Here is a 23,949-nt window from a genome sequence, read left to right on the forward strand (position 1 = left end):
ACACACACACACACACACACACACACACACACACACACACACACACACACACACAGAAGTTGGTCAGGCAACTAGGTAAGGCACACACACACACACGATGGTCAGGCAACTAGGTAAAGCACACACACACACACACAAGATGGTCAGGCAACTAGGTAAGGCACACACACACCAGATGGTCAGGCAGCTAGGTAAGAAACACACACACACACACACACACACACACACACACACACAGAAGATGGTCAGGCAACTAGGTAAGGCACACACACACACACACACACACACACAATGGTCAGGCAACTAGGTAAGGCACACACACACAAAATTGTCAGGCAACTAGGTAAGAAACACACACACACACACACACAAGATGGTCAGGCAACTAGGTAAGGCACAGACACACACACACAATGGTCAGGCAACTAGGTAAGACACACACACACAAGATGGTCAGGCAACTACGTAAGACACACACACACAAGATGGTCAGGCAACTAGGTAAGACACACACACACAAGATGGTCAGGCAACTAGGTAAGACACACACACACAAGATGGTCAGGCAACTAGGTAAGACACACACACACACACAAGATGGTCAGACAACTAGGTAAGACACAGACACACACACACACACACACAATGGTCAGGCAACTAGGTAAGGCACACACACACAAAAAATGGTCAGGCAACTAGGTAACACACACACATACACACACAAGATGGTCAGGCAGCTAGGTAAGACACACACACACACACAAGATGGTCAGGCAACTAGGTAAGACACACACACACAAGATGGTCAGGCAACTAGGTAAGAAACACACACACACACACAGAAGATGGTCAGGCAACTAGGTAAGACACACACACACAGAAGATGGTCAGGCAACTAGGTAAGGCGCACACACACATGGTCAGGCAGCTAGGTAAGAAACACACACACATGGTCAGGCAACTAGGTAAGGCGCACACACACATGGTCAGGCAACTAGGTAAGACACACACACACACACACACACACACACACAAGATGGTCAGTCAACTACCTAAGACACAGACACACATACAAGATGGTCAGGCAACTAGGTAAGGCAGGCACACACACACACGGTTAGGCACTTGGGTAAGATTAGAAGTAACTCTGGGTCCTCCTAGTAATTTTTGGGTTGTGTAACTTGGTAAAAAAAAATAGAATTTCTTATACTAACTAGGGGTTAAATAAAGAGTACTATAGTAAGTGCCAATGAAGTGAATCTTGTTGTGTGCATCAGAGAGGGACAATTAAATGCACGTCTCAGTCTAGAAATGTTTTAACAATTTGCGCTTTTATGAATCTTTCTATGGGTAACAGGGTTGACGTGTTATGCTCGACCTGCTCAGTTTTCCACCACAAAACACCAGAAAATGGCCAAAAAGAGTAGAACCAGCTCACCTGCTTTTACTCTGTGATTTAACTATTAGATGTTCAATGTTTATAAAATCTATGGTTTCACCATATTAAAACGAGAGTTCAGTTCACATAACGGGGTTGACCTTAAATTGGAACTGTCAGCATTTTAGCCTCATGAAATGTTATTAAAATCTGTTCAATTTTTTTTATTTATTTTATTTCACCTTTATTTAACCAGGTAGGCAAGTTGAGAACAAGTTCTCATTTACAATTGCGACCTGGCCAAGATAAAGCAAAGCAGTTCGACAACATACAAAAACACAGAGTTACACATGGAGTAAAACAACATACAATCAATGATGCAGTAGAAAAAAAATAAAAATAAGATTATATACAATGTGAGCAAATGATGTGAGATAAGGGAGGTAAAGGCAAAAAAATGCCATGGTGGCAAAGTAAATAAAGTATAGCAAGAAAAACACTGGAATGGTAGATTTGTAGTTTGAAGAAAGTTCAGAGATAAAATATAAATAATATGGTGCAAAGGAGCAAAATAAATAAAATAAATAAATACAGTAGGGGAAGAGGTAGTAGTTTGGGCTAAATTATAGATGGGCTATGTACAGGTGCAGTGATCTGTGAGCTGCTCTGACAACTGGTGCTTAAAGCTAGTGAGGGAGATAAGTGTTTCCAGTTTCAGAGATTTTTGTAGTTCGTTCCAGTCATTGGCAGCAGAGAACTGGAAGGAGAGACGACCAAAGGAGGAGTTGGCTTTAGGGGTGACCAGAGAGATATACCTGCTGGAGCGCGTGCTACAGGTGGGTGCTGCTATGGTGACCAGTGAGCGGAGATAAGGGGGGACTTTACCTAGCAGGGTCTTGTAGATGACCTGGAGCCAATGTGTTTGGCGACGATTATGAAGCGAAGGCCAGCCAACGAGAGCGTACAGGTCGCAGTGGTGGGTAGTATATGGGGCTTTGGTGACAAAACGGATGGCACTGTGATAGACTGCATCCAGCTTGTTGAGTAGGGTATTGGAAGCTATTTTGTAAATGACATCGCCGAAGTCGAGGATTGGTAGGATGGTCAGTTTTACGAGGGTATGTTTGGCAGCATGAGTGAAGGATGCTTTGTTGCGAAATAGGAAGCTGATTCTAGATTTAATTTTGGATTGGAGATGTTTAATGTGAGTCTGGAAGGAGAGTTTACAGTCTAACCAGACACCTAGGTATTTGTAGTTGTCCACAAATTCTAAGTTAGAACCGTCCAGAGAAGTGATGCTGGACAGGCGGGCAGGTGCAGGCAGCGATCGGTTGAAGAGCATGCATTTAGTTTTACTTGTGTTTAGGAGCAGTTGGAGACCACGGAAGGAGAGTTGAATGGCATTGAAGCTCGTCTGGAGGGTTGTTAACACAGTGTCCAAAGAAGGGCCAGAAGTGTACAGAATGGTGTCGTCTGCGTAGAGGTGGATCAGAGATTCACCAGCAGCAAGAGCGACATCATTTATGTATACAGAGAAAAGAGTTGGCCCAAGAATTGAACCCTGTGGTACCCCCATAGAGACTGCCAGAGGTCCAGACAGTAGGCCCTCCGATTTGACACCCCCAATTACACCCCCATGTAGAATAAAAAAAAGAGTATTCTTTTTTTGGGACATGCAAGTGCTTAGATATGGTAATTTTAAAGTTTTCATAAATTCTTAGAATGTTTGGGAATTACATATACCAAGGCATTTGTGAAAATTCTATAGCAATATAGAGTGGGAAAGCGGCCATGGGTTTAGACAATTAATAGACACTGGTAAATAAGGACCGGAGTCAACGCAGACTGGTGCGCCATAGCCAGTCAGAGCTGCAGTAGGCCTTTATGCAAACAAGCCATTTGCCACAGGCCTGGGATCATTCACTTTGAACTAGACTGTGTGTTTACAAGCAGTTGCAACAGAGCAACTTTAGATCATTAGAACGCATTCGCCAAAAGCCACAAAATACACCTGAATGGACTTATGCAAATACCAGGGGAGTCATCTTACATTTGACAACTTTACAGTCCTTTTGAACAAACAACCATGAAAAAGTAGGCTCGCTCTCTCTGTCAATTATGTATGTCAACAATAACATCAACAACTAATGCTAGCCAGATCAAGATGAGCTAAAATCTAACAAAGGAACATTAGATAAACCCTCTCAAACTGTTTCAGCTAGTTGGCCGTCAAAATGTCACTGAGCTGCCGCTTTCAAGGAGCGGGACTCTAACCCAGAAGCTTATAAGAAATACCGCTATGCCCTCCGACGAACCATCAAACAGGCAAAGCATCAATACAGGACAAAGATCGAATTATACTACACCGGCTCCGACGCTCGTCGGATGTGGAAGGGCTTGAAAACTATTAGCGATGCACAGCCGAGAGTTGCCCAGTGAGATGAGTCGACTAGACGAGCTAAATAAGTTCTATGCTCGCTTCAAGGCAAGTAACACTGAAACATGCATGAGATCATTAGCTGTTCCGTACGACTGTGTGATCACGTTCTACGTAGCTGATGTAAGACCTTGACAGGTCAACATTCACAAGGCTGCTGGGCCAGACGGATTACCAGGACGTGTACTCTGAGCATGCGCTGACCAACTGGCAAGTGTCTTCACTGACATTTTCAACCTCTCCCTGTCCGAGTCTGTAATACCAACATGTTTCAAGCAGACCACCATAGTCCCTGTGCCCGAGAACACGAAGGTAACCTGCTTAAATGACTACTAACTCGTAGCACTCACGTCTGTAGCCGTGAAATGCTTTGAAAGGCTGGTCATGGCTCATATCAACACCATTATCCCAGAAACCCTAGACCCACTCCAATTTCCATACCGCCCCAACAGATCCACAGATGATTCAATCTCTATTGCACTCCACACTGCCCTTTCCCACCAGGACAAAATGAACACCTATGTAAGAATGCTATTCATTGACTACAGCTCAGCGTTCAACACCATAGTGCCCTCAAAGCTCATCACTAAGCTAAGGACCCTGGGACTAAACACATCCCTCTGCAACTGGATCCAAGACTTCCTGATGGGCCGCCCCCCGGTGGTAAGGGTAGGTAACAACACATCTGCCACGCTGATCCTCAACAGGTGGGGCCCCTCGGGTGTGTGCTCAGGCCCCTCCTGTAATCCCTGTTAACCCATGACTGCATGGCCAGGCACGACTCCAACACCATCATTAAGTTTGCTGATGACACAACAGTGGTAGGCCTGATCACTGACAACGGTGAGACAGCCTATAAGGAGGGGTCAGAGACCTGGCCGTGTGGTGCCAGGACAACAACCTCTCCCTCAACGTGATCAAGAGAAAGGAGATGATTGTGGACTACAGGAAAAGGAGGACTGAGCACGTCCCCATTCTCATCGACGGGGCTGTAGTGGAGCAGCTTCAAGTTCCTCGGCATTCACATCACCAACAAACTAACATGGTCCAAGCACACCAAGACAGTCGTGAAGAGGGCACGACAAAACCTATTCCCCCTCAAGAGACTGAAAATATTTGCCATGGGTCCTCAGATCTTCAAAAGGTTTACAGCTGCACCATCGAGCATCCTGACGGGTTGCATCACTGCCTGGTATGGCAGCTGCTCGGCCTCCAACCGCAAGGCACTACAGAGGGTGGTGCGTACGCCCCAGTACATCACTGGGGCCAAGCTTCCTGCCATCCAGGACCTCTATACCAGGCGGTGTCAGAGGAAGGCCCAAAAAATCCAAAGACTCCAGCACACCCTAGTCATAGACTGTTCTCTCTGCTACCGCACGGCAAGAGGTACCGTTGGCCAAGTCTAGGTCCAAAAGGCTTCTCAACAGCTTCTACCCCCAAGCCATAAGACTCCTGAACAGCTAATAAAATGGCTACCCAGACTATTTGCGTTGCACCCCCCCCACGCTGCTGCAACTCTCTGTTATTATCTATGCATAGCCACTTTAATAACTCTACCTACATGTACATAACTACCTCAATTACCTCTCCACAGGTGCCCCCACGCATTGACTCTGTACCGGTACCCCCTGTATTTAGCCCCGCTATTGTTATTTACTGCTGCTCTTTAATTATTTGTTTTTCTTATCTTACTTTTTTGGGGGGGGGTTTATTTTATTAAAACCGCATTGCTGGTTAAGGGCTTGTAAGTAAGCATTTCACTGTAAGGTCTACACCTGTTGTATTCGGCCCATGTGACAAATACAATTTGATCTGATTTGAAAATAAGGAACAGAAACAAATGTAACTAATCACATGAAATAAATAATAATCTTCAGAAATGACTGTCAAAGTAAGGACATCTACAATGATGGTGTTTATCTTTACTGCTGGCATTAAGTAAAGCCTGTGTGTATGTTTGCTGACTCAACATTATCATGTACCACTACAACACTTAACAAAGAGGTAGAGTCAGTTTTAGAATGGGTGGCAACTAATAAACTAGTACTAAACATGTAAACTAAAAGCATTATATTTGGGACAAAACATTCACTTAACCCGAAACCTCAACTAAATCTGGCAATGAATAATATGGAAATTGAGCAAGTTGAGTAAACAACTGCTTGGTGTAACCCTGGATTGCAAACTGTCATGGTCAAAACATATTGATGCAAGGGTAGCTAAGATGGGGAGAAAGTCTGTCCGTAATAAAGCGCTGCTCTTCTTTCTTGACATTGCTATCAATAAAATAGGTCCTACAGGCCCTAATTTTGTCCCCTGGACCAGTCATATGGTCAAGTGCTACAAAGAGGGACATAGGCAAATTACAGTTGGCCCAGAACAGAGCAACATGTCTGACCCTTAAATGTACACCGAAAATGAACGTCAATGATTTGCATGTCAGGCTCTCCTGGCTCAAAGTAGAGAAGATATTGACTGCATCACTACATGTCTTTGTTAGAGGTATTGACATGTTGAACACACCCAGCTGTCTATTCAAACGACTATCACATAGCTCAGACACCCATGCATACTAGACATGCCACAAGGGGTCCCCTTCACAGTCCCCAAGTCTGAAACAGACTCCAGGAAACATACAGTACTACACAGAGTCATGACAACATGGAACTCTTTTCCATATCACGTTTTACATGTAATTACACCGCTGAAGGTTCTTCGTGTGTCCCAAATGACAGACCGACTGAGTTCCAAACGGTCAAAACCATTACATTTTAAGACAGGGGTGTCTCCAAAGCTGTGTTGTCGCTAATTGTCAAAGATGCATTATGTTGCATTACAAGCACAAAACATTTAACAAAGATGAATATTATGAAAACTGGTTATATACATGATCCAAAATTCCATAATCATCACAGCCCTACACCACACACGTGCACACGTCAGTTATCATAAATGGAAACATAGAACCTTTGATTGCTCTTTTGTTTGCAAGGTAGTGTAATATTTCACAGTTATGTTGAAGCTTATCTCTCCATTCATGTGTTTATTCCTCTCCCATCCATTTTCTCTTTCATTCCTTGTGTACCTACAGCCCACGGATGAGTTGTCGGACCTGCCGCTGCGTGTGGCAGAGATCACCAAAGAACAGAGACAGCGGAGGGAGAGGGAGGAGCACAGGACGTCTGGCTCCCATTCTGTGACCAACGGCACATGTGAGAATCAAGGCATGTCTGTCTGTGTGTGAACTGTACTGTAGTGTATTTCCAGTATTATTCTATGGTTTTCTAGCTTGGGAACCAGTCTGTTGGTTTAGCATTTCACTCCCTGCCACTCCTTGTCATGCCAGACTGTTTGGCATATGACACGGAGTACAAGGAGTGAAATGGTAGCACAATGGGCCTGGATTTCAGGCTGATTATATTACACATCTGTACACTGAACCAAAATATAAATGCAACATGCCATGTTTCACGAGCAAAAATAAAAGATCCCAGAAATGTTCCATGTGCACAAAAAGCTTATTTCACTCCAATTTTGTGCACAAATTTGTTTACATCCCTTTTCGTGAGCATTTCTCCTTTGCAAAGATAATCCTTCCACCTGACAGATGTGGCATATCAAGCAGCTGATTAAACATCACTACACAGGTGCACCTTATGCTGGGGACATTAAAAGGCCACTCTAAAATGTGCAAGATTGCCACAGATGTCAAGTTTTGAGGGAGCGTGCAATTCGCATGCTGACTGCAGAAATGTCCTCCAGAGCTGTTGCCAGATAATTGAATGTTCATTTCTCTACCATAAGCCGCCTCCAACGTCGTTTTAGAGAAATTGGCAGTACATCCAACCGGCCTCACAACCGCAGTCCCCGTGTAACCATGCCAGCCCACGACCTCCACGTCCGGCATCTTCACCTGAGACCAGCCACCCGGACAGCTGATGAAACTGGGTTTGCAGAAGCTAAGAATTTCTGCACAAACTGTCAGAAACCATCTCAGGAAAGCTCATCTACGTGCTCGTCATCCTCACCATGGTCTTGAAATGACTGCAGTTCGGAATCGTAACTGACTTCAGTGGGGAAATCACCTTTGATGGCCACTGGCATGCTGGAGAAGTGTGCTCTTCACAGATGAATCCAGGTTTCAACTGTACCGGGAAGACTGAGTATGGCGTCGTGTGGGCGAGCGGTTTGCTGATGTCAATGTTGTGAACAGAGTGCCCCATGGTGGCGGTGGGGTTATGGTATGGGTAGGGAAAAGAGGTCAATGAACACAATTGTATTTTATCTTAGGTAATTTTAATGCACAAAGATAACGTGACGAGTTCCTGAGACCCATTGTCATGCCATTCATCCGCCCAGATCACCTTATGTTTCAGCATGATAATGCACGGCCCCGTGTCGTAAGGATCTCGACACAATTCCTGGAGCATATTTCTATCCTCTGGGTCGACGTGTACCACAGCGTGTTCCATATTCAGCAACTTTGCACATCATTGAAGAGGAGTGGGACAGCATTCCACAGGCCACAATCAACAGCTTGATCAACTCTATGCAAAGCAGATGTCGCGCTGCATGAGGCAAATGGTGGTCACACCAGATACTGACTGGTTTTCTGATCCACGTCCCTACCTTTTTCTTTTGAAGGTATTTGTGACCAACAGATGCATATCTGTATTCCCAGTCGTGAAATCCATAGATTAGGGCCTATTGATTTTTTTCAACTGACCAATTTCCTTTATGAACTGTAAATCTTTGAAGTTGTTCCATTCATATTTTTGTTCAGTGTATATTCTACATCTTTGGTCATCTTTACTTTGAACTGGTGGTAATATGTCCTTCTGTTTTATCTGTCTGTAGTAGAGGGAGAGCTGGAGCAGATAGACTTTATAGACAGTTGTACAGGAGAGGAGGAAGAGCAGGGTAGGAGAGGAGAAGTAGCAGAAACCATCAGCCTCAGCTCCCAGTTCATGGCATACATTGAGCGCCGCATCACTGGAGAGGTGAGTGTGTGTGTGTGATATAAAATAGAATATATATATCTTTCATCCAATGGGACTTACATTTTTGCTCCATACTCCGCCAACTGGACCAACTGTGTGTGTGTGTGTGCTTGTGCGTGAGACTGGCCAGTGTGTACAGGACTGTATTTAGAAGGCTGCGGGCCTGTTCATCACGCCAGAACAGTATGCCATGTTTAATTCAACAGAAACGGCCTCCTGAGTGGCGCACCAGTCAAATGCACTGCATCGTAGTGTTGTGGCGTCACTACAGCCTGAGGTTCGATGACTGGGAGTCCTATAGGGCGGCGCACAATTGGCCCAGTGTCGTCCGGGTTAGGGGAGGGTTTGGTGGGTGGGCTTTACTTGGCCCATCGCGCTCTAGCATCTCCTTGTGGCGGACCAGGTGCTTGCAAGCTGACTTCGGTCGTCAGTTGAACAGTGTTTCCTCCGACAGATTGATGCAGCTGGCTTATGGTTTAAGCGAGCGGGTGTTAAGAAGCGAGGCTTGGCGGGTCATGTTTCGGAGGACTCATGACTGGACCTTCTCCTTTCCCGAGCCCGTTGGAGTTGTAGCAATGAGACAACATCACAATTATACATCATGAAATTGGTTAGAAAAAATTATGAAACTACTGTTCTGAATGACCAGTTGAACCTGATTATGGTGACCAGGAAGCGATAGTGTAATGTGTGCTGCATGAGTTTTGCAATTTGTATTGATCAGGCCACACTCCCCAAACAGGAGCAAACGTACCTCCAAAAGGCTGTTGAAGAATGGTGCGCACCGTTTTAGGGAAACGTGTCATTCAGGGCAAAACTTCACACAACATAGTAAACATTGAACCGAACTGAACGCACTCCGTGTGTTTGTGGTGTGTGGGGTAAGAGCGAGATCGTGGCTGGTGTATTGATGACTGTCTCTTTGTAGAGCTCTCCAGTCAAGTCCAACTCCTCCAGAGACTCAAGGACAGACGACCCGAGGCGACACAATTCTCTGCAGAACAGGTAGGAAGACGTGTGTGTGTGTGTGTGTGTGTGTGTGTGTGTGTGCACACCCTACCTTTCTTGTAAATTGACCTATAGCAGTGTTGTATGTGATGTATAACACTCTCACAAAAACACATGATCCCATCTCTATGGCAGATTCTCCTGTGTTACTGTCGTGTCTCTGTTTGGTTTTTAACAAAACAAATTGACTTACCAAATGACTGTGCGCAACAGACCATAAAATCTCCAGTCTAAATAAAGATCCCTAATCTGTATTTAGTTAGATCCCACATCTAACCCCCTCCCTTCTTCCATCTGTCTCCCACCCACCCCCTCCCTCAGGACTGTCCATGATCCAACCTCTTCTGCCTCTCATAATCAGGTAATTCGAGTATGTCTAAATGCTGTGTACAGCTTTCAATACTGATTATTACTGCGTAATTACTACCATGTATTTAAACTTGATGTATTGAGTCTAAATGTTGATACCGCCTCTTTTCAACTCCGCTCTTCTCTTCCTCGTTCCGCCTCCTCTCCCTCCGTTTCCCCCCTATCTTCCTTCCTTCATCTTTCTCCTCTCTCTTGGTTTCTCTCCTCTCGCTTTGTTTCCTTCCCCTTCCTCTCTCTCCCCCCTCCCTCTGTGTTCAGAGAGGGTCAGGGGCTGGGGTTGGTGCGGGTCCGAGCGGGGCGCCGGGTGGGGGCGTGGAGCGTGTGCGGAGGATGGCCCAGTTGGCCGCCCTGCGGTACGAGGAGGAGAGACAGAAGTCACGCACAGTGCAGCGGGACGCCGTCATGACCTACGTCAAGGTTCCTCCGACTACTATTCATTTTTATTGTTGATTTATGTCTTTCTCTTGTATCACTGTTAGTGGTGGATTTAGTGGGGGAGTTGGTGGAACGTTATTGGAGTTTACACTGATGCTGTGCATGTCTACTGTAGCCTTATGTTTAAAAATGTTAAAGTAAAAGATAAATATGATTGGCCTCAAATGAATGACATTCTCTAGCACTTTTTCTAAGTAGACATTTTGGATACTTTTGGAGAGCATTGTGTATGACTGAGACTGGTCTCTCGGTCTCTACAGCACAAAGTGTCTCAAAGTCCTACCAAGCTGAGTCCCACAGAGAACGAGGTGAGTCCACACACTGCACTCTCTCGCTCTCTCTCCCACCTCTTTGCTCTGTTTTCTCTCACTCTAAAGGTCTCGCCATGCTGAGTTAATATAGGTGTTGGCATGAAAGGTTCTAGATATAACAACAAAAAGCATAAGTTTGAATAAAAATTCACAGGGGCTCTCCAAAAACATGACCACGCATTTTCTTCAGCAGTCACGTCCGGTGTTCATTCCCCCCATGAATTCTGTCATCCCCCTATCAATTGTCCTCATTAATCCTCCACCTCACCCCACACACACATCCCTCTTTTGCTCCTATTGTGGTCACATGCCTTCCTTCACACTCCCTCCCCTTAAGTTATACCATCACTGATTCTTGAGGGTAAAGACGAAACATCTACGACCCCAGCAATGTATTGTCGTTTAACAATATTTTATATAAGATGTCTTTTTTTGTGCCTACTTTAAAATTTGCAGAGCTCTAGACTGCAACCATTTAGTCGCATTTTGCAACCCTTTAACTTCGCTGTGCGAGTAAAATGTTTTATTGGTCGCACATTCTACCTGGTCACCTCAATCAAAACGTCCTATTTTATGGGCGGATAAAACCATGAATTTGTTAAACAATAAAGTTCCTTATCCTCATCATTCCTGTAATGAAAGTGTCTGCCCTGCTGCTGGGTACAGCCTGTTTCGTTTGGACCGGCTGCTGTAATGAGCAAGCCTCTCAAACTCTCTACCCCCTTGTGAGCCTCTCGTGATTGTATTACCGTAATTTCCGGACTATAAGCCGCAACTTTTTTCCCAGGCTTTGAACGTCGCGGCTTAAACAATGACGCGGCTAATGTATGGATTTTTCCCGCTTTCAAATTTTTACAATTTTTTATTTTTTTTAAATAAACATTCTGTGACGTGCTCAGTTTTTTTGGCGGCATGAAGCTTTCATTAGACCAATGAAATTGCTGAACGGGTTAAGGTCAAACTTTTTTGTTTACTGTTTAGATTAAATCGAGCGCTCTCAAACTTCCCATCATTCTGATTACGGTAGTCATTTTGTCACCCTGATTCCTGGGGGCACAACAAAGTATTTGCAGCCACTCGACATCAGTGTAAATTGTGCATTTAAGGTGGCGCTCCGTGTTCAGTGGGAGGCTTGGATGACAAGTGGGGAGAAATCCTTCACTAAAACGGGCCGCATGCGAAGAGCAACTTATGGTCAAGTCTGCCAGTGGGTCCTGACAGCGTGGAGCATTGTCAAAAAATCCACTATCATCAACGGGTTTCGAAAGGCTGGACTGCTGCGTGTTGAAGAGGGCTCAGCGGGGGATTTGCCTCCGGATGAAAGTGACGAGAGCGACAATGAAAACGATCCAATATCGGATGAAGCAATTCTGAGGCTATTCAACTCCGACACCGAAGGAGATGGTTTCAGTGCACAGGAGAAGGAAGATGGTGACCAATTACTTTCTTGGTAGGCTACTGTTTACTGCTAATTTTGTATTTTTTGTTACAAGCCGTGCTTCGTTAAAGCCTATTTATTTTTGTTACAAGCCGTGTTTCGTTAAAGCCTGTGTAAAGTTCATTTGTTTCAATGTACCGGTAGGCACCTGCGGCTTATAGACATGTGCGGCTTATTTATGTTCAAAATAATATTTTTTTTAAATTCAGTGGGTGCGGCTTATATTCAGGTGCGCTTAATAGTCCGGAAATTACAGTACATTGCAAAATGCAAATGCAGGAAGCAACTAGTTGTCCATATTAAAGAGAGGAGGGTCTGAATGCGATACAGATGACATTATTGTGGGAGCACCTCTAAGAGTATGAATTAGGTTTGAATCCTAAGCAACCTGCATGCACATTGTTTGAAGTACAGTAGACTAACATAGCTACTGTAGTAGGTCAAAACTGCGCTAGAAACCCTTGGTAGAGCATGGGGTGGACTAGGCATTGTGGTGCTCATATTTATTATTTTTTGGCTTCAGACCAATGCCTACTTCTCACTTAAAACAGTTTTTAATTTCTGTTTTTTTTACACTTGAAGGTGATTGTACAGATAACACCAATACAAAAAGGAAAAAAATACTAGAGGTCGACCGATTATGATTTCCCAACGCCGATACTGATTATTGGATGGCCCAAAAAAAAAAGATACCGATTAATCGGACGATTTTTATTTTTATTTTTTGTAATAATGACAATTACAACAATACTGAATGAACACTTTTACCTTAAATTAATACATAAATAAAATCTATTTCGCGTCAAATAAATAATGAAACATGTTCAATTTGGTTTAAATAATGCAAAAACAAAGTGTTGGAGAAGAAAGTAAAAGTGCAATATGTGCCATGTAAAAAAGCTAACGTTTAAGTTCCTTGCTCAGAACATGGGAACATATGAAAGCTGGTGGTTCCTTTTAACATGAGTCTTCAATATTCCCAGGTAAGAAGTTTTAGGTTGTTGTTATTATAGGAATTATTGGACTATTTCTCTCTCTACGATTTGTATTTCATATACCTTTTGACTATTGGATGTTCTTATAGGCACTTTAGTATTGCCAGTGTAACAGTATAGCTTCCGTCCCTCTCCTCGCTCCTACCTGGGCTCGAACCAGGAACACATCGACAACAGCCACCCTCGAAGCAGCATTACGCATGTCGAGCAAGGGAAACAACTACTCCAAGTCTCAGAGCGAGTGACGTTTGAAACGCTATTAGCACGCACCCGCTACTAGCTAGCCATTTCACATCGGTTACACCAGCCTAATCTTGGGAGTTGACAGGCTTGAAGTCATAAACAGCGCAATGCATTGCGAAGAGCTGCTGGCAAAATGCACGAAAGTGCTGTTTGAATGAATGCTTACGAGCCTGCTGCTGCCTACCACCGCTCAGTCAGACTGCTCTATCAAATCATAGACTTAATTATAATATAATAAACACACAGAAATATATGAGCCTTAGGTCATTAATATGGTCGAATCCGGAAACTATCATCTCAAACAAAACTTTTTTTTCTTTCAGTGAAATACGGAACCGTTCCGTATTTTATCTAACGGGTGGCATCCCTAAATCTAAATATTCCTGTTACATTGCACAACCTTCAATGGTATGTCATAATTACGTCAAATTCTGGCAAATTAGTTTGCAACAAGCCAGGCAATGAACGCAAGAGCAGTGACACAATTTCATGTTAGCAGGCAATATTAACTAAATATGCAGGTTTAAAAATATATACTTGTGTATTGATTTTAAAGAAAGGCATTGATGTTTATGGTTAGGTACATTGGTGCAACGACAGTGCTTTTTTCGCAAATGCGCTTGTTAAATCATCACCCGTTTGGCGAAGTAGGCTGTGATTCGATGAGAGATTAACAGGCACCGCATCGATTATATACAACGCAGGACACGTTAGATAAACTAGTAATATCATCAACTATGTGTAGATAACTAGTGATTATGTTAAGCTTGATAGTTTTTTTATAAGATAAGTTTAACTTCTCTAGGGCCAGTGGGACGATTTCGTCCCACCTACGTAACAGCCAGTGGAATCCCGTGGCGCGTTATTCAAATACCTTAGAAATGCTATTACTTCAATTTCTCAAACATATGACTATTTTACACCATTTTAAAGACAAGACTCTCGTTAATCTAACTACACTGTCCGATTTCAAGAAGGCTTTACAACGAAAGCAAAACATTAGATTATGTCAGCAGAGTACCCAGCCAGAAATAATCAGACACCCATTTTTCAAGCTAGCATATAATGACACATAAACCCAAACCACAGCTAAATGCAGCACTAACCTTTGATGATCTTCATCAGATGGCAACCCTAGGACATTATGTTATACAATACATGCATGTTTTGTTCAATCAAGTTCATATTTATATAAAAAAACAGCTTTTTACATTAGCATGTGACGTTCAGAACTAGCATACCCCCCCGCAAACTTCCGGTGAATTTACTAAATTACTCACGATAAACGTTCACAAAAAACAATTATTTTAGGAATTATAGATACAGAACTCCTCTATGCACTCGATATGTCCGATTTTAAAATAGCTTTTCGGTGAAAGCACATTTTGCAATATTCTAAGTAGATAGCCCGGCATCACAGGGCTAGCTATTTAGACACCCAGCAAGTTTAGCACTCACCAAAGTCAGATTTACTATAAGAAAAATGTTATTACCTTTGCTGTTCTTCGTCAGAATGCACTCCCAGGACTTCTACTTCAATAACAAACGTTGGTTTGGTTCAAAATAATCCATAGTTATGTTCAAATATCCTCTGTTTTGTTCGTGCGTTCAAGACACTATCCGAAGTGTAAAGAAGGGTGACGCGCACGACGCGTTTCGTGACAAAAAAAATCTAAATATTCCATTACCGTACTTCGAAGCATGTCAACCGCTGTTTAAAATCCATTTTTATGCCATTTTTCTCGTAAAAAAGCGATAATATTCCGACCGGGAATCTGTGTTTTAGTACAAAGAGAGAGAAAATAAAAACATGGGGTCGCCTCGTGCACGCGCCTCAGTCTCATAGTACTCTGACCGACCACTATCCAAACGCGCTAATGTTTTTCAGCCAGAGGCTGCCTCGACATCATTCAGCTTTTTCCCGGGTTCTGAGAGCCTATGGGAGCCGTAGGAAGTGTCACGTTACAGCAAAGATCCTAAGTTTTCAATAAAAAGAGTCAAGAAGCTCAAGGAATGGTCAGAGAGGGCACTTCCTGTAAGGAATCTTCTCAGGTTTTTGCCTGCCATATAAGTTCTGTTATACTCAGACACCATTCAAACAGTTTTAGAAACTTTAGGGTGTTTTCTATCCAAAGCCAATAATTATATGCATATTCTAGTTTCTGGGCAGTAGTAATAACCAGATTAAATCGGGTACGTTTTTTTTTATCCGGCCGTGTAAATACTGCCCCCTAGCCCTAACAGGTTAATGCTAGCTAGCAACTTACCTTGGCTTCTTGCTGCACTCGCGTAACAGGTAGTCAGCCTGCCATGCAGGCTCCTCGTGAAGTGCAATGTAAGGCAGGTGGTTAGAGCGTTGGACTAGTAACCAGAAGGTTGCAAAAAGGAATCCCCAAATCCCCCCTGAACAAGGCAGTTATTAACCCCCGTTCCTAGGCCGTCATTGAAAATAAGAATGTGTTCTTAATTTGACTTGCCTAGTTAAATAAAGGTGTAAAAAAAAAAAAAGGCAAATCGGTGGCCAAAAATACCGATTACCGATTGTTATGAAAACTTGAAATCGGCCATTCCGATTAATCGGTCGACCTCTAAAAAAATAGACAATGACAAATGGCAACCAAAGTAATGTAGTTATTAGTATTTATTTAATATTAACAACTGATTTTCCAGAGGGAAGTGAAAAAACAGAAACCCATTGAAGCCAAAATGGAGTAAACTCTCTTTTAATAAGCCAATCGAACGCTCCTGGAAAATACAGAAATAATCAACCTGTAGCCTACCCATTGTTTATTTACTTTCATTATTGACTGTCACATTAGGTGGCTCAGAGAGCAAGGCATGAAGTGACACAAACTGCTCAGTGTTTTGCGCCAGCAGAGGGCCTGCGCTACTTCTCCCCCTGACATCCACCTTGGTGGAAACGACTTGGGATACACCAAGGGGACGGCACTGGTGCGGCAGATGCACAGATTTACAGATGGTCATCTGACTGTTTCCCTGGACAACGGTGGTCTTATATCGCGCAGTGGAGAAGCTGGATGTTCCTGTGGGACCAGAAGTGCATAGAGAGGGCCTTGCGCCATTAAGCAGTGTGCCCCTGGGATGTAGGAGTGGAGTGCATCTGACGGAAGAGGGCAATGACGTATTCCTTGAGTTGGTCTCAAGTCTACACCATTCCCTCCATAATAACAAGATGGAGAACGGTGCAATTCCAGCCCGTAATCCGGGGCGTTCCTGCATATGGGCATTCCTGCATCTTTAGATCTCCCGAGTGGCGCAGCGGTCAAAGGCACTGCATCTCAGTACTACAGACACCCTGGTTCGAATCCAGGCTGTATCACAACAGGCCGTGATTGGGAGTCCCATAGGGCGGCCCACTATTGGCCCTAAGTCGACCGGGTTTGGATGGTGTAGGCCGTCATTGTAAATAAGAATTAGTTCCGACTTGCCTAGTTAAATACAGGTTTCATTAAATCTGAAGGAATCGCTCATACTTCTATTGGTCCATTTTTAAGCTAAGACTCGGGGATGCAGGCGGGAGCGCTCCAGTACAGTAGGTGGCGGTAATGCACCATAACGTTGGATGCCAACTGCGGTTAAATCCCACAGAAGAGGAGGCACAGGCGACATTGCCGGTAGCTAGCTAGGAGACTGTCCTTCGCCCCTGAAAAACTCAGATAATACTTTTATTTCCCTTTTGACTCACATTTTAATTGCATAGACACTCGGAGGAAATCCCAAATGCAGAAACCAATGGGATGCTCGGGGTGGGCCGCAATCTCACACTATTGGCAAGACGCTCCCAGTAGTAGGCACCACACTGTCTGTTGCCACTTGAAAATAAGCATACACCGTTGCATGCGGGCCAATGTGTGTCGGGACTGGAAAGAGAATGGTCAAAATGTTCTGAACCCAAGACCTTCAGATTGGTTGCCTCAGTCATAAACCGTGCCTATTTCTACCATTTCTCTTTAGTGGAACTGAAACCATTTATGAAGTAAGGGACCGTTTAATAACCTAATACGATCACCAAGCATGTCACAACCCCTAAAATTGCAAAAACTTGCATATGTAAATAAAAACTTTAAACTCTCACTGACCGACAGGGCGCGGCCATCGTCAATTCGGTGACGTCATCGTCGTGTTCACGTCTCGCTGGCAGCTGCTTTAGATAGCAGCTAGCTCATATTGGCTTCAACAGAACCAGCTCAAAAAATGCGTAAATGGGGGACTAACTGTATAGCCCCAGGCTTAAGTAATGAATTTTACACAACAGGAGTAGTCCACTACCATGCCCTACCACTCAAGCGACATCAGTGTTGCGACAATGGCTTGTGGCTATGAAGCGCCAAAGCCCACCTGTTGCCCCCTGGAGATTTAGCGGTAATAACTAAACAAACCTGTGTACACGCGGTTACTAAAGGTATGATCATGTACATGTTCTCTATGCATTTACACATCATTTAGTGCTAGGGAGCTTAACCATGCTACAGATGTATATTGCTAGCTTACTTGGCCAATGACCTAATTGACACACTTCTAAACGGCATTAAAGACATTCAACTCGGAGGGAAATACGGTGTGCTGGCTAACAAATGTACAGGATAAATACATTATAAACAGTGACATGGAAAGCAACTTAGTGTTGTTCATCAACACTCACCAAAGGAACCACTGTAAGTAATGTACAAACAGCCAGGCGCGCCGGTAACTTTCAAAACAACTGGGAACTCTGAAATCTCTGATTTCCGACTTCAGTGCGTTCAAAACACTGGGAACTGGGCGAAATCGTTTTGAACGGTCATTCAACTCGTTATTCCAATTCGGAAACTCGGGCATCTTTCTAGACTTTCCGACCGTAAATTCACTGACGTCATGATTTGAACTCGTTTTTTGAAAAGCACTGTTAGTTCTTTACAGTAACTAAACTTGCCTGTGCATGCAGGAGGGCAGACTTTCGTGTAAATACTCGATAGGGAACAATTTGGTGGTGGAGTAAATGAAATTGTATAAATACATTTACAGTAGCATGGAGAAATTCATATATAACAGCCATGTTATTCATTACACAATTTACTACAGTAGACTTCATAAAATAGATGAAGGATAAACAACATGTAAAGTAGGCTGCATAAGCAGGTCAAATCTTTCCGTCATAAAAAGCATATTCAAATCCGTAGTACTCCTCAGAGGGGAATTGTGACTGGAATGTATGGACCACACAGGCATGTATAGACACTATTCCTCTTCCCCAAGTGACATCTTGCCTACAGGGTAACTTCCTGATAGGCAGTCAATCTGTAATGACTGAAACATTAAGTTGCCTAGTTAAATAAAATAGAAGTGCCCCCTTATTGTAAGAAATTCATGAGGTCCTTACAATAAAATGCTTATGATTGTAAAAGTAATCAGAAGTATGGTAATAAGAAAATAGCTAATTATAGATAGAATGGATTCAAGGTAGCCTACAAATAACAGACATTGAAAGTGGATTGTGTCACGATCTATAAACGCTCCTGTCATTACAGTAACCAGCAAACAACTATCTTGGCAACTTGTGGGCGACACAATTCACCAGACTTCACTTAGTTATTTAGCTGGCTAGCTTTCCTAGCAAACAAACGCACTGCCTCTGAGTAGGTTTTGTTTACATTCATTGACGTTTACGACATCCACGTTCACCCAATCGATACATCAAAATGATCAAACAGTGCTGTGCCAATGCGGGATAATCTGTAATTTAGCTAGCTACTTCCTTACTAGCTAACTAGCTCTTCTAAAATGTAAACAAAGCATTACGATACCTGCTGTTTCATAGGGCGCTCCAAACCTTCTGCCCGTACATCCTTCAAGCAAAGCATGGCCACCTCCAGAAGGTCTCGCTCTTCACAGAGCATGGTGAATAGCCTGTGATTAACATTACAAGGTTGTTGTCCTGGTCCACCACCGATACCCATGTCATGTAGGGCTGCTTCTTTGCAACAGATCTACTCTGACAGTGGGCATGGCGGTGACCTACATTTTACAAGTACTTACGAGGTGTTTGGCAAAAGTATAATATTTAGCTTTTCTGGCATTTGAAAGTTTCCTTTAGCTGTATATTGTTAAATACATACAGTGCATTCGGAAAGTATTCAGACCCCTTCCATTTTTCCCCCACTTTTTGTTACTTTACAGCCTTATTCTAAAATTTGAGGAAAGGTTTTAATTGAATCAATCTACACACACTACCCCTTAATGACAAAGCGAAAACGGGTTTTTAGAAGTGTTTGCAAATGTATAAAAAATGTAAACATTATTACCTTAATTATATAAGTATTCAGACACTTTGCTATAACATTAGAAATTGAGCTCCGGTGCATCCTGTTTCCATTGATCATCCTTGAGTAGTTTTTACAACGTAATTGGAATCCACCTGTGGTAAATTCAATTGATTGGATATGATTTGGAAAGGCACACACCTGTCTATATAAGGTCCCACAGTTGACAGTGCATGTCAGAGCAAAAACCAAGCCATGAGGTTGAAGGAATTGTCCGTACAGCTCAGATTCAGGATTCTGTCGAGGCACAAGGGTACCAAAAAAGGATACCAAAAAATGTCTGCAGCATTGAAGGTACCCAAGAACACTGTGGCCACAGTCATTCTTTAATGGAAGAAGTTTGGAACCATCAAGATTCTTCCTAGAGTTGGCCATACTGAGCAATCGGGGGAGAAAGGCCTTGGTCAGGGAGGTGACCAAGAACCCGATGTTGACTCTGACAGAGATTCAGAGTTCCTCTGTGGAGATGGGAGAACCTTCCAGGAGGACAACCATCTCTGCAGCACTCCACCAATCAAGCCTTTATGGTAGAGTGGCCAGACAGAAGCCACTCGTCAGTAAAAGGCACATGACAGCCTGCTTGGAGTATGCCAAACACACCTAAAGACTCTCAGACCATGAGAAACAAGATTGAGAAACCAAGATTTAACTCTTTGGTCTGAATGCCGAGCGTCACGTCTAGAGGAAACCTGGCACCATCCCTACAGTGAAGCATGTTGGTGGCAGCATCATGCTGTGCGGATGTTTTTCAGCGGCAGGGACTGGGAGACTAGTCAGGATCGAGGCAAAGATGAACGGCGCAAAGTACAGAGAGAGACCCATGATGAAAACCTACTCCAGAGCTCACAGGACCTCAGACTGGGGCAAAGGTTCACCCTCCAACAGGACAGTGATCCTAAGCTCACAGCCAAGACAACGCAGGAGTTGTTTTTGGACAAGTCTCTGAATGTCATTGAGTGGCCCAGCCAAAGCCTGGACTTGAACCCAATCTAACATCTCTGGAGAGACCTGAAAATAGCTTTGCAGCGAAGAATGCGAGAAACTCCCCAAATACAGGTACAGCTTGTAGCGTCATACCCAAGAAGACTCGAGGCTGTAATCGCTGCCAAAGGTGCTTCAACAAAGTACTGAGTAAAGGGTCTGAATACTTAGGTGAATGTAATATTTTTTGTATTTATTTTAAATTTGAAAACATTTCTAAACTGTTTTTGTTTTGTCCTTATGGGGTATTGTGTATGTTTGTAACCGGTTCTGTACCGCTACCTTTCTGCGTTGTGTTCTGGTGAGGTTTCGGTAGAAGGGAAGGCGCTAAACACAATTCTGCCGGTTGTCTCTCTTGACTGCATAGAATGGATACAAATGCAAGGCAAACTTTAATGCTGCCATCTTGACTCCCATACACAAGTATATTGCTATTGCTATTAAGTGCCAAATATTTATTGGAGTGTACCATTGTACCTGAGGCATACTAATGAGGCAGCAACGGCATTTTTGACATGACCGGACAGGTAACAAAATGAACAGCTAACTTAACACAAACAGCAGGGGTTCAAACTTTAGAACCCAGTTCTTACATTTGAATATAAAAGTTGATTTTGACAAACAAAACTATGCTACATTTTATCACTGGGACCCTCAGGATGACAAATCAGAGCAAGATTACTGAATGTAAGTACATTATTTACCTTCAGTGGTCAATGTATCAAACCAGTTGCCGTGATAAAAGTTTTGTTGTTGTGCACTCTAACAACGGCATGGTATTTTTTCACTGTAATAAATACTGTAAATTGGACAGTGCACTTAGATTAACAAGAATTTACACTTTCTGCCCATATAAAACATGGCTATGTCCTGGAAAGTTGGATGTTACTTACAACCAAGGACGTCACTAGAGATTCATGGATAGGGGGGCTAAGCCTCTTTTAGGGGGGTCTGGGCATACTCCCCCAGGATTTGTTTTAAAGTCCCCAAAACATATTTTCATCATGTATTTTTAGATTAACAACGGGTGTAAAATCGATCAAAATAAGGTTATTTTTGGTCAAGGTTGGCTAAAAGTATACCCGTCTCATAGTTTGTTAGACACTGATCTAATATGACTTAGTTAAATTCTATCCAAATAAAGAAATCAAAGTCCACTCTGTCCTCATCCATCCAACACCAACAAAAGGCACAAAAATGGCTGTACAATCTAGCCAAAATACTTTTTGGATGTTATTTTGAGAGAGGGAGACATGCAGGTCATATTATACCAATAGAAAAAAATCTTTAAGTTTCACCCTTTTGTTAATTGTTGTTAAAATTAACCCAATAATTCAGACACATGGAACATCTTAAACAGTATCATCCACAATGGGGCAAAACTAAATTCAACTAATGAGCTAAATAACATTTAAAAAACTGAAAAATAATTAGGAATAAAATCTGAAAAAGTAAGATCCCAAACAAATATTACAACCTATATTACAGAACTGCTCCTCCTGCTTCTCTCTTTTGATGCTTATTTTGTGGGTGGACGCATCAAAGTGTACCTCCTATTTTTAAAGGTGGCAAAGTGGTCAATAATACTATTGTGGCTTAGTGGCCCAAACACTTCACCCTCAATGGACATGGCTGCAAGACTTGCAAGCCTTTTCTGACCCATTGTCTTACGCAACCAGGAGTGCTGCTGCTCACAGGAATTGTGAGGGCAACCTGAATGATTTCCTTCAGAGAAGGAAACATATCATCATCCAGGAGGTTATGCACAGCAAGCATATCTTTGGGAGGATGTCCTCTTTTCCGGGCAAGGACGTTTCGGCCACCAACATCTCTTCTGTTTCAACATCAATACCGTAGTGCTTGGCAAACTCAGTTTAGCATGATGTATCTAAGAAGTTTATTGGAGCTGCATGCCTGTATGCCTTTGAGCAGACCTGCATCTACAGTCAAGAGCAGACCTGCATCTACAGTCAAGAATTGCTGGTCAAGCTCACAAACTATCCTGTCCAAGCAGGGGAGCAACAACTCTATTTTCATTGTTTGGGAACATGACAGTTCTGTGCCTAAACCCAAGGAGGTACCCACTACAAAATCTCCCATTTTCCTTTGTTTTTCGCTTTCTTGCGGAGTCTGCCTCTGGACTTATTGTGAATTTCGGAGTGCTTTGGTTCTGTCAAAGTTCTGTGGCAAATGCATTTGTGCGTTTGCCTATCAGTGTGTCACATTCAGCTTGTTTGCCGAAACAACAAGCTTCTGCCAGGTCTACAGTCTCTTTCTGGAGGAACTTATGTAGTCCCTCAGTTATAGAAAGAAGGGACTGAAACATCAGTAGCAAATACACCGTGGAAAACTTATGAAGCTTTGCTCTCAGACCAACAGCCATGGGGGATCCAATGGCAGACATTCAAAAATAGCAGTTAGTGTCCAGGACTGCCCAGCGAGTGTTTAAGAGCTGTACAAGTTCAGCTGATGTTATTCCAAGTTTGGACTGAGCTTCTTTGAACTTGTGGTGGTTAACTAGGGATGTACATTTTTACATTTTAGTCATTTAGCAGACGCTCTTATCCAGAGCGATTTACAATAGTGAATGCATACATTTCAAAAAATATATATATATTCCGTACTGGTCCCCCGTGGGAACTGTACTGAAAAACGAATACACATTCTCCAAGAAACTGAAAAACTCCGCAGCCTCCGGAATAGCCCTGCAAGTATGACACAACACCAAATTAAGATCATGAAATTAGCAATGTACATAAATTGCCTCTGGATGCAACACTCTGACATGTGCTTGCACACGTCCTTTGCACCCACTCATGACAGCTGCACCATCATAGGTCTTTGCAACGAACTTTAGGCCTGCTACCCCTCTCATTTGGAGTTGCTGTTGCAACTCATTTGCTATCGATTGGGCATCAAATGACTTGATTTCTGCTAGTGCTAGTAAACGCTCCTTAACTGTCCCCTCTGTCACTTACCTAACACACAGAGCCAACTGTTCAAACTGCCCATCCCTGGCCTCATCCGCCATAAT

General features: G+C 43.2%; 1 protein-coding gene across 10 annotated transcripts in view; it reads left to right on the forward strand.

The window, feature by feature from the left end:
- lrch3 (leucine-rich repeats and calponin homology (CH) domain containing 3) overlaps positions 1-23,949 on the forward strand; it is a 102,803-nt gene that overhangs the window by 49,608 nt on the left and 29,246 nt on the right. For 9 of the 10 annotated variants that reach the window (XM_082966443.1, XM_014161932.3, XM_082966442.1 and 6 more), the window contains exons 8-13: positions 6,907-7,039; positions 8,673-8,815; positions 9,744-9,820; positions 10,145-10,184; positions 10,451-10,609; positions 10,888-10,935. In XM_082966443.1, the coding sequence (XP_082822569.1) occupies positions 6,907-7,039; positions 8,673-8,815; positions 9,744-9,820; positions 10,145-10,184; positions 10,451-10,609; positions 10,888-10,935 (600 nt within the window). The remainder of the gene's footprint in view (positions 1-6,906; positions 7,040-8,672; positions 8,816-9,743; positions 9,821-10,144; positions 10,185-10,450; positions 10,610-10,887; positions 10,936-23,949) is intronic. The other variant, XM_082966440.1, reaches the window with a different exon arrangement.

Source organism: Salmo salar, chromosome 20, assembly GCF_965601325.2.
Source record: "Salmo salar chromosome 20, fSalSal1, whole genome shotgun sequence".
Classification (NCBI taxonomy): Eukaryota; Metazoa; Chordata; class Actinopteri; order Salmoniformes; family Salmonidae; genus Salmo; species Salmo salar.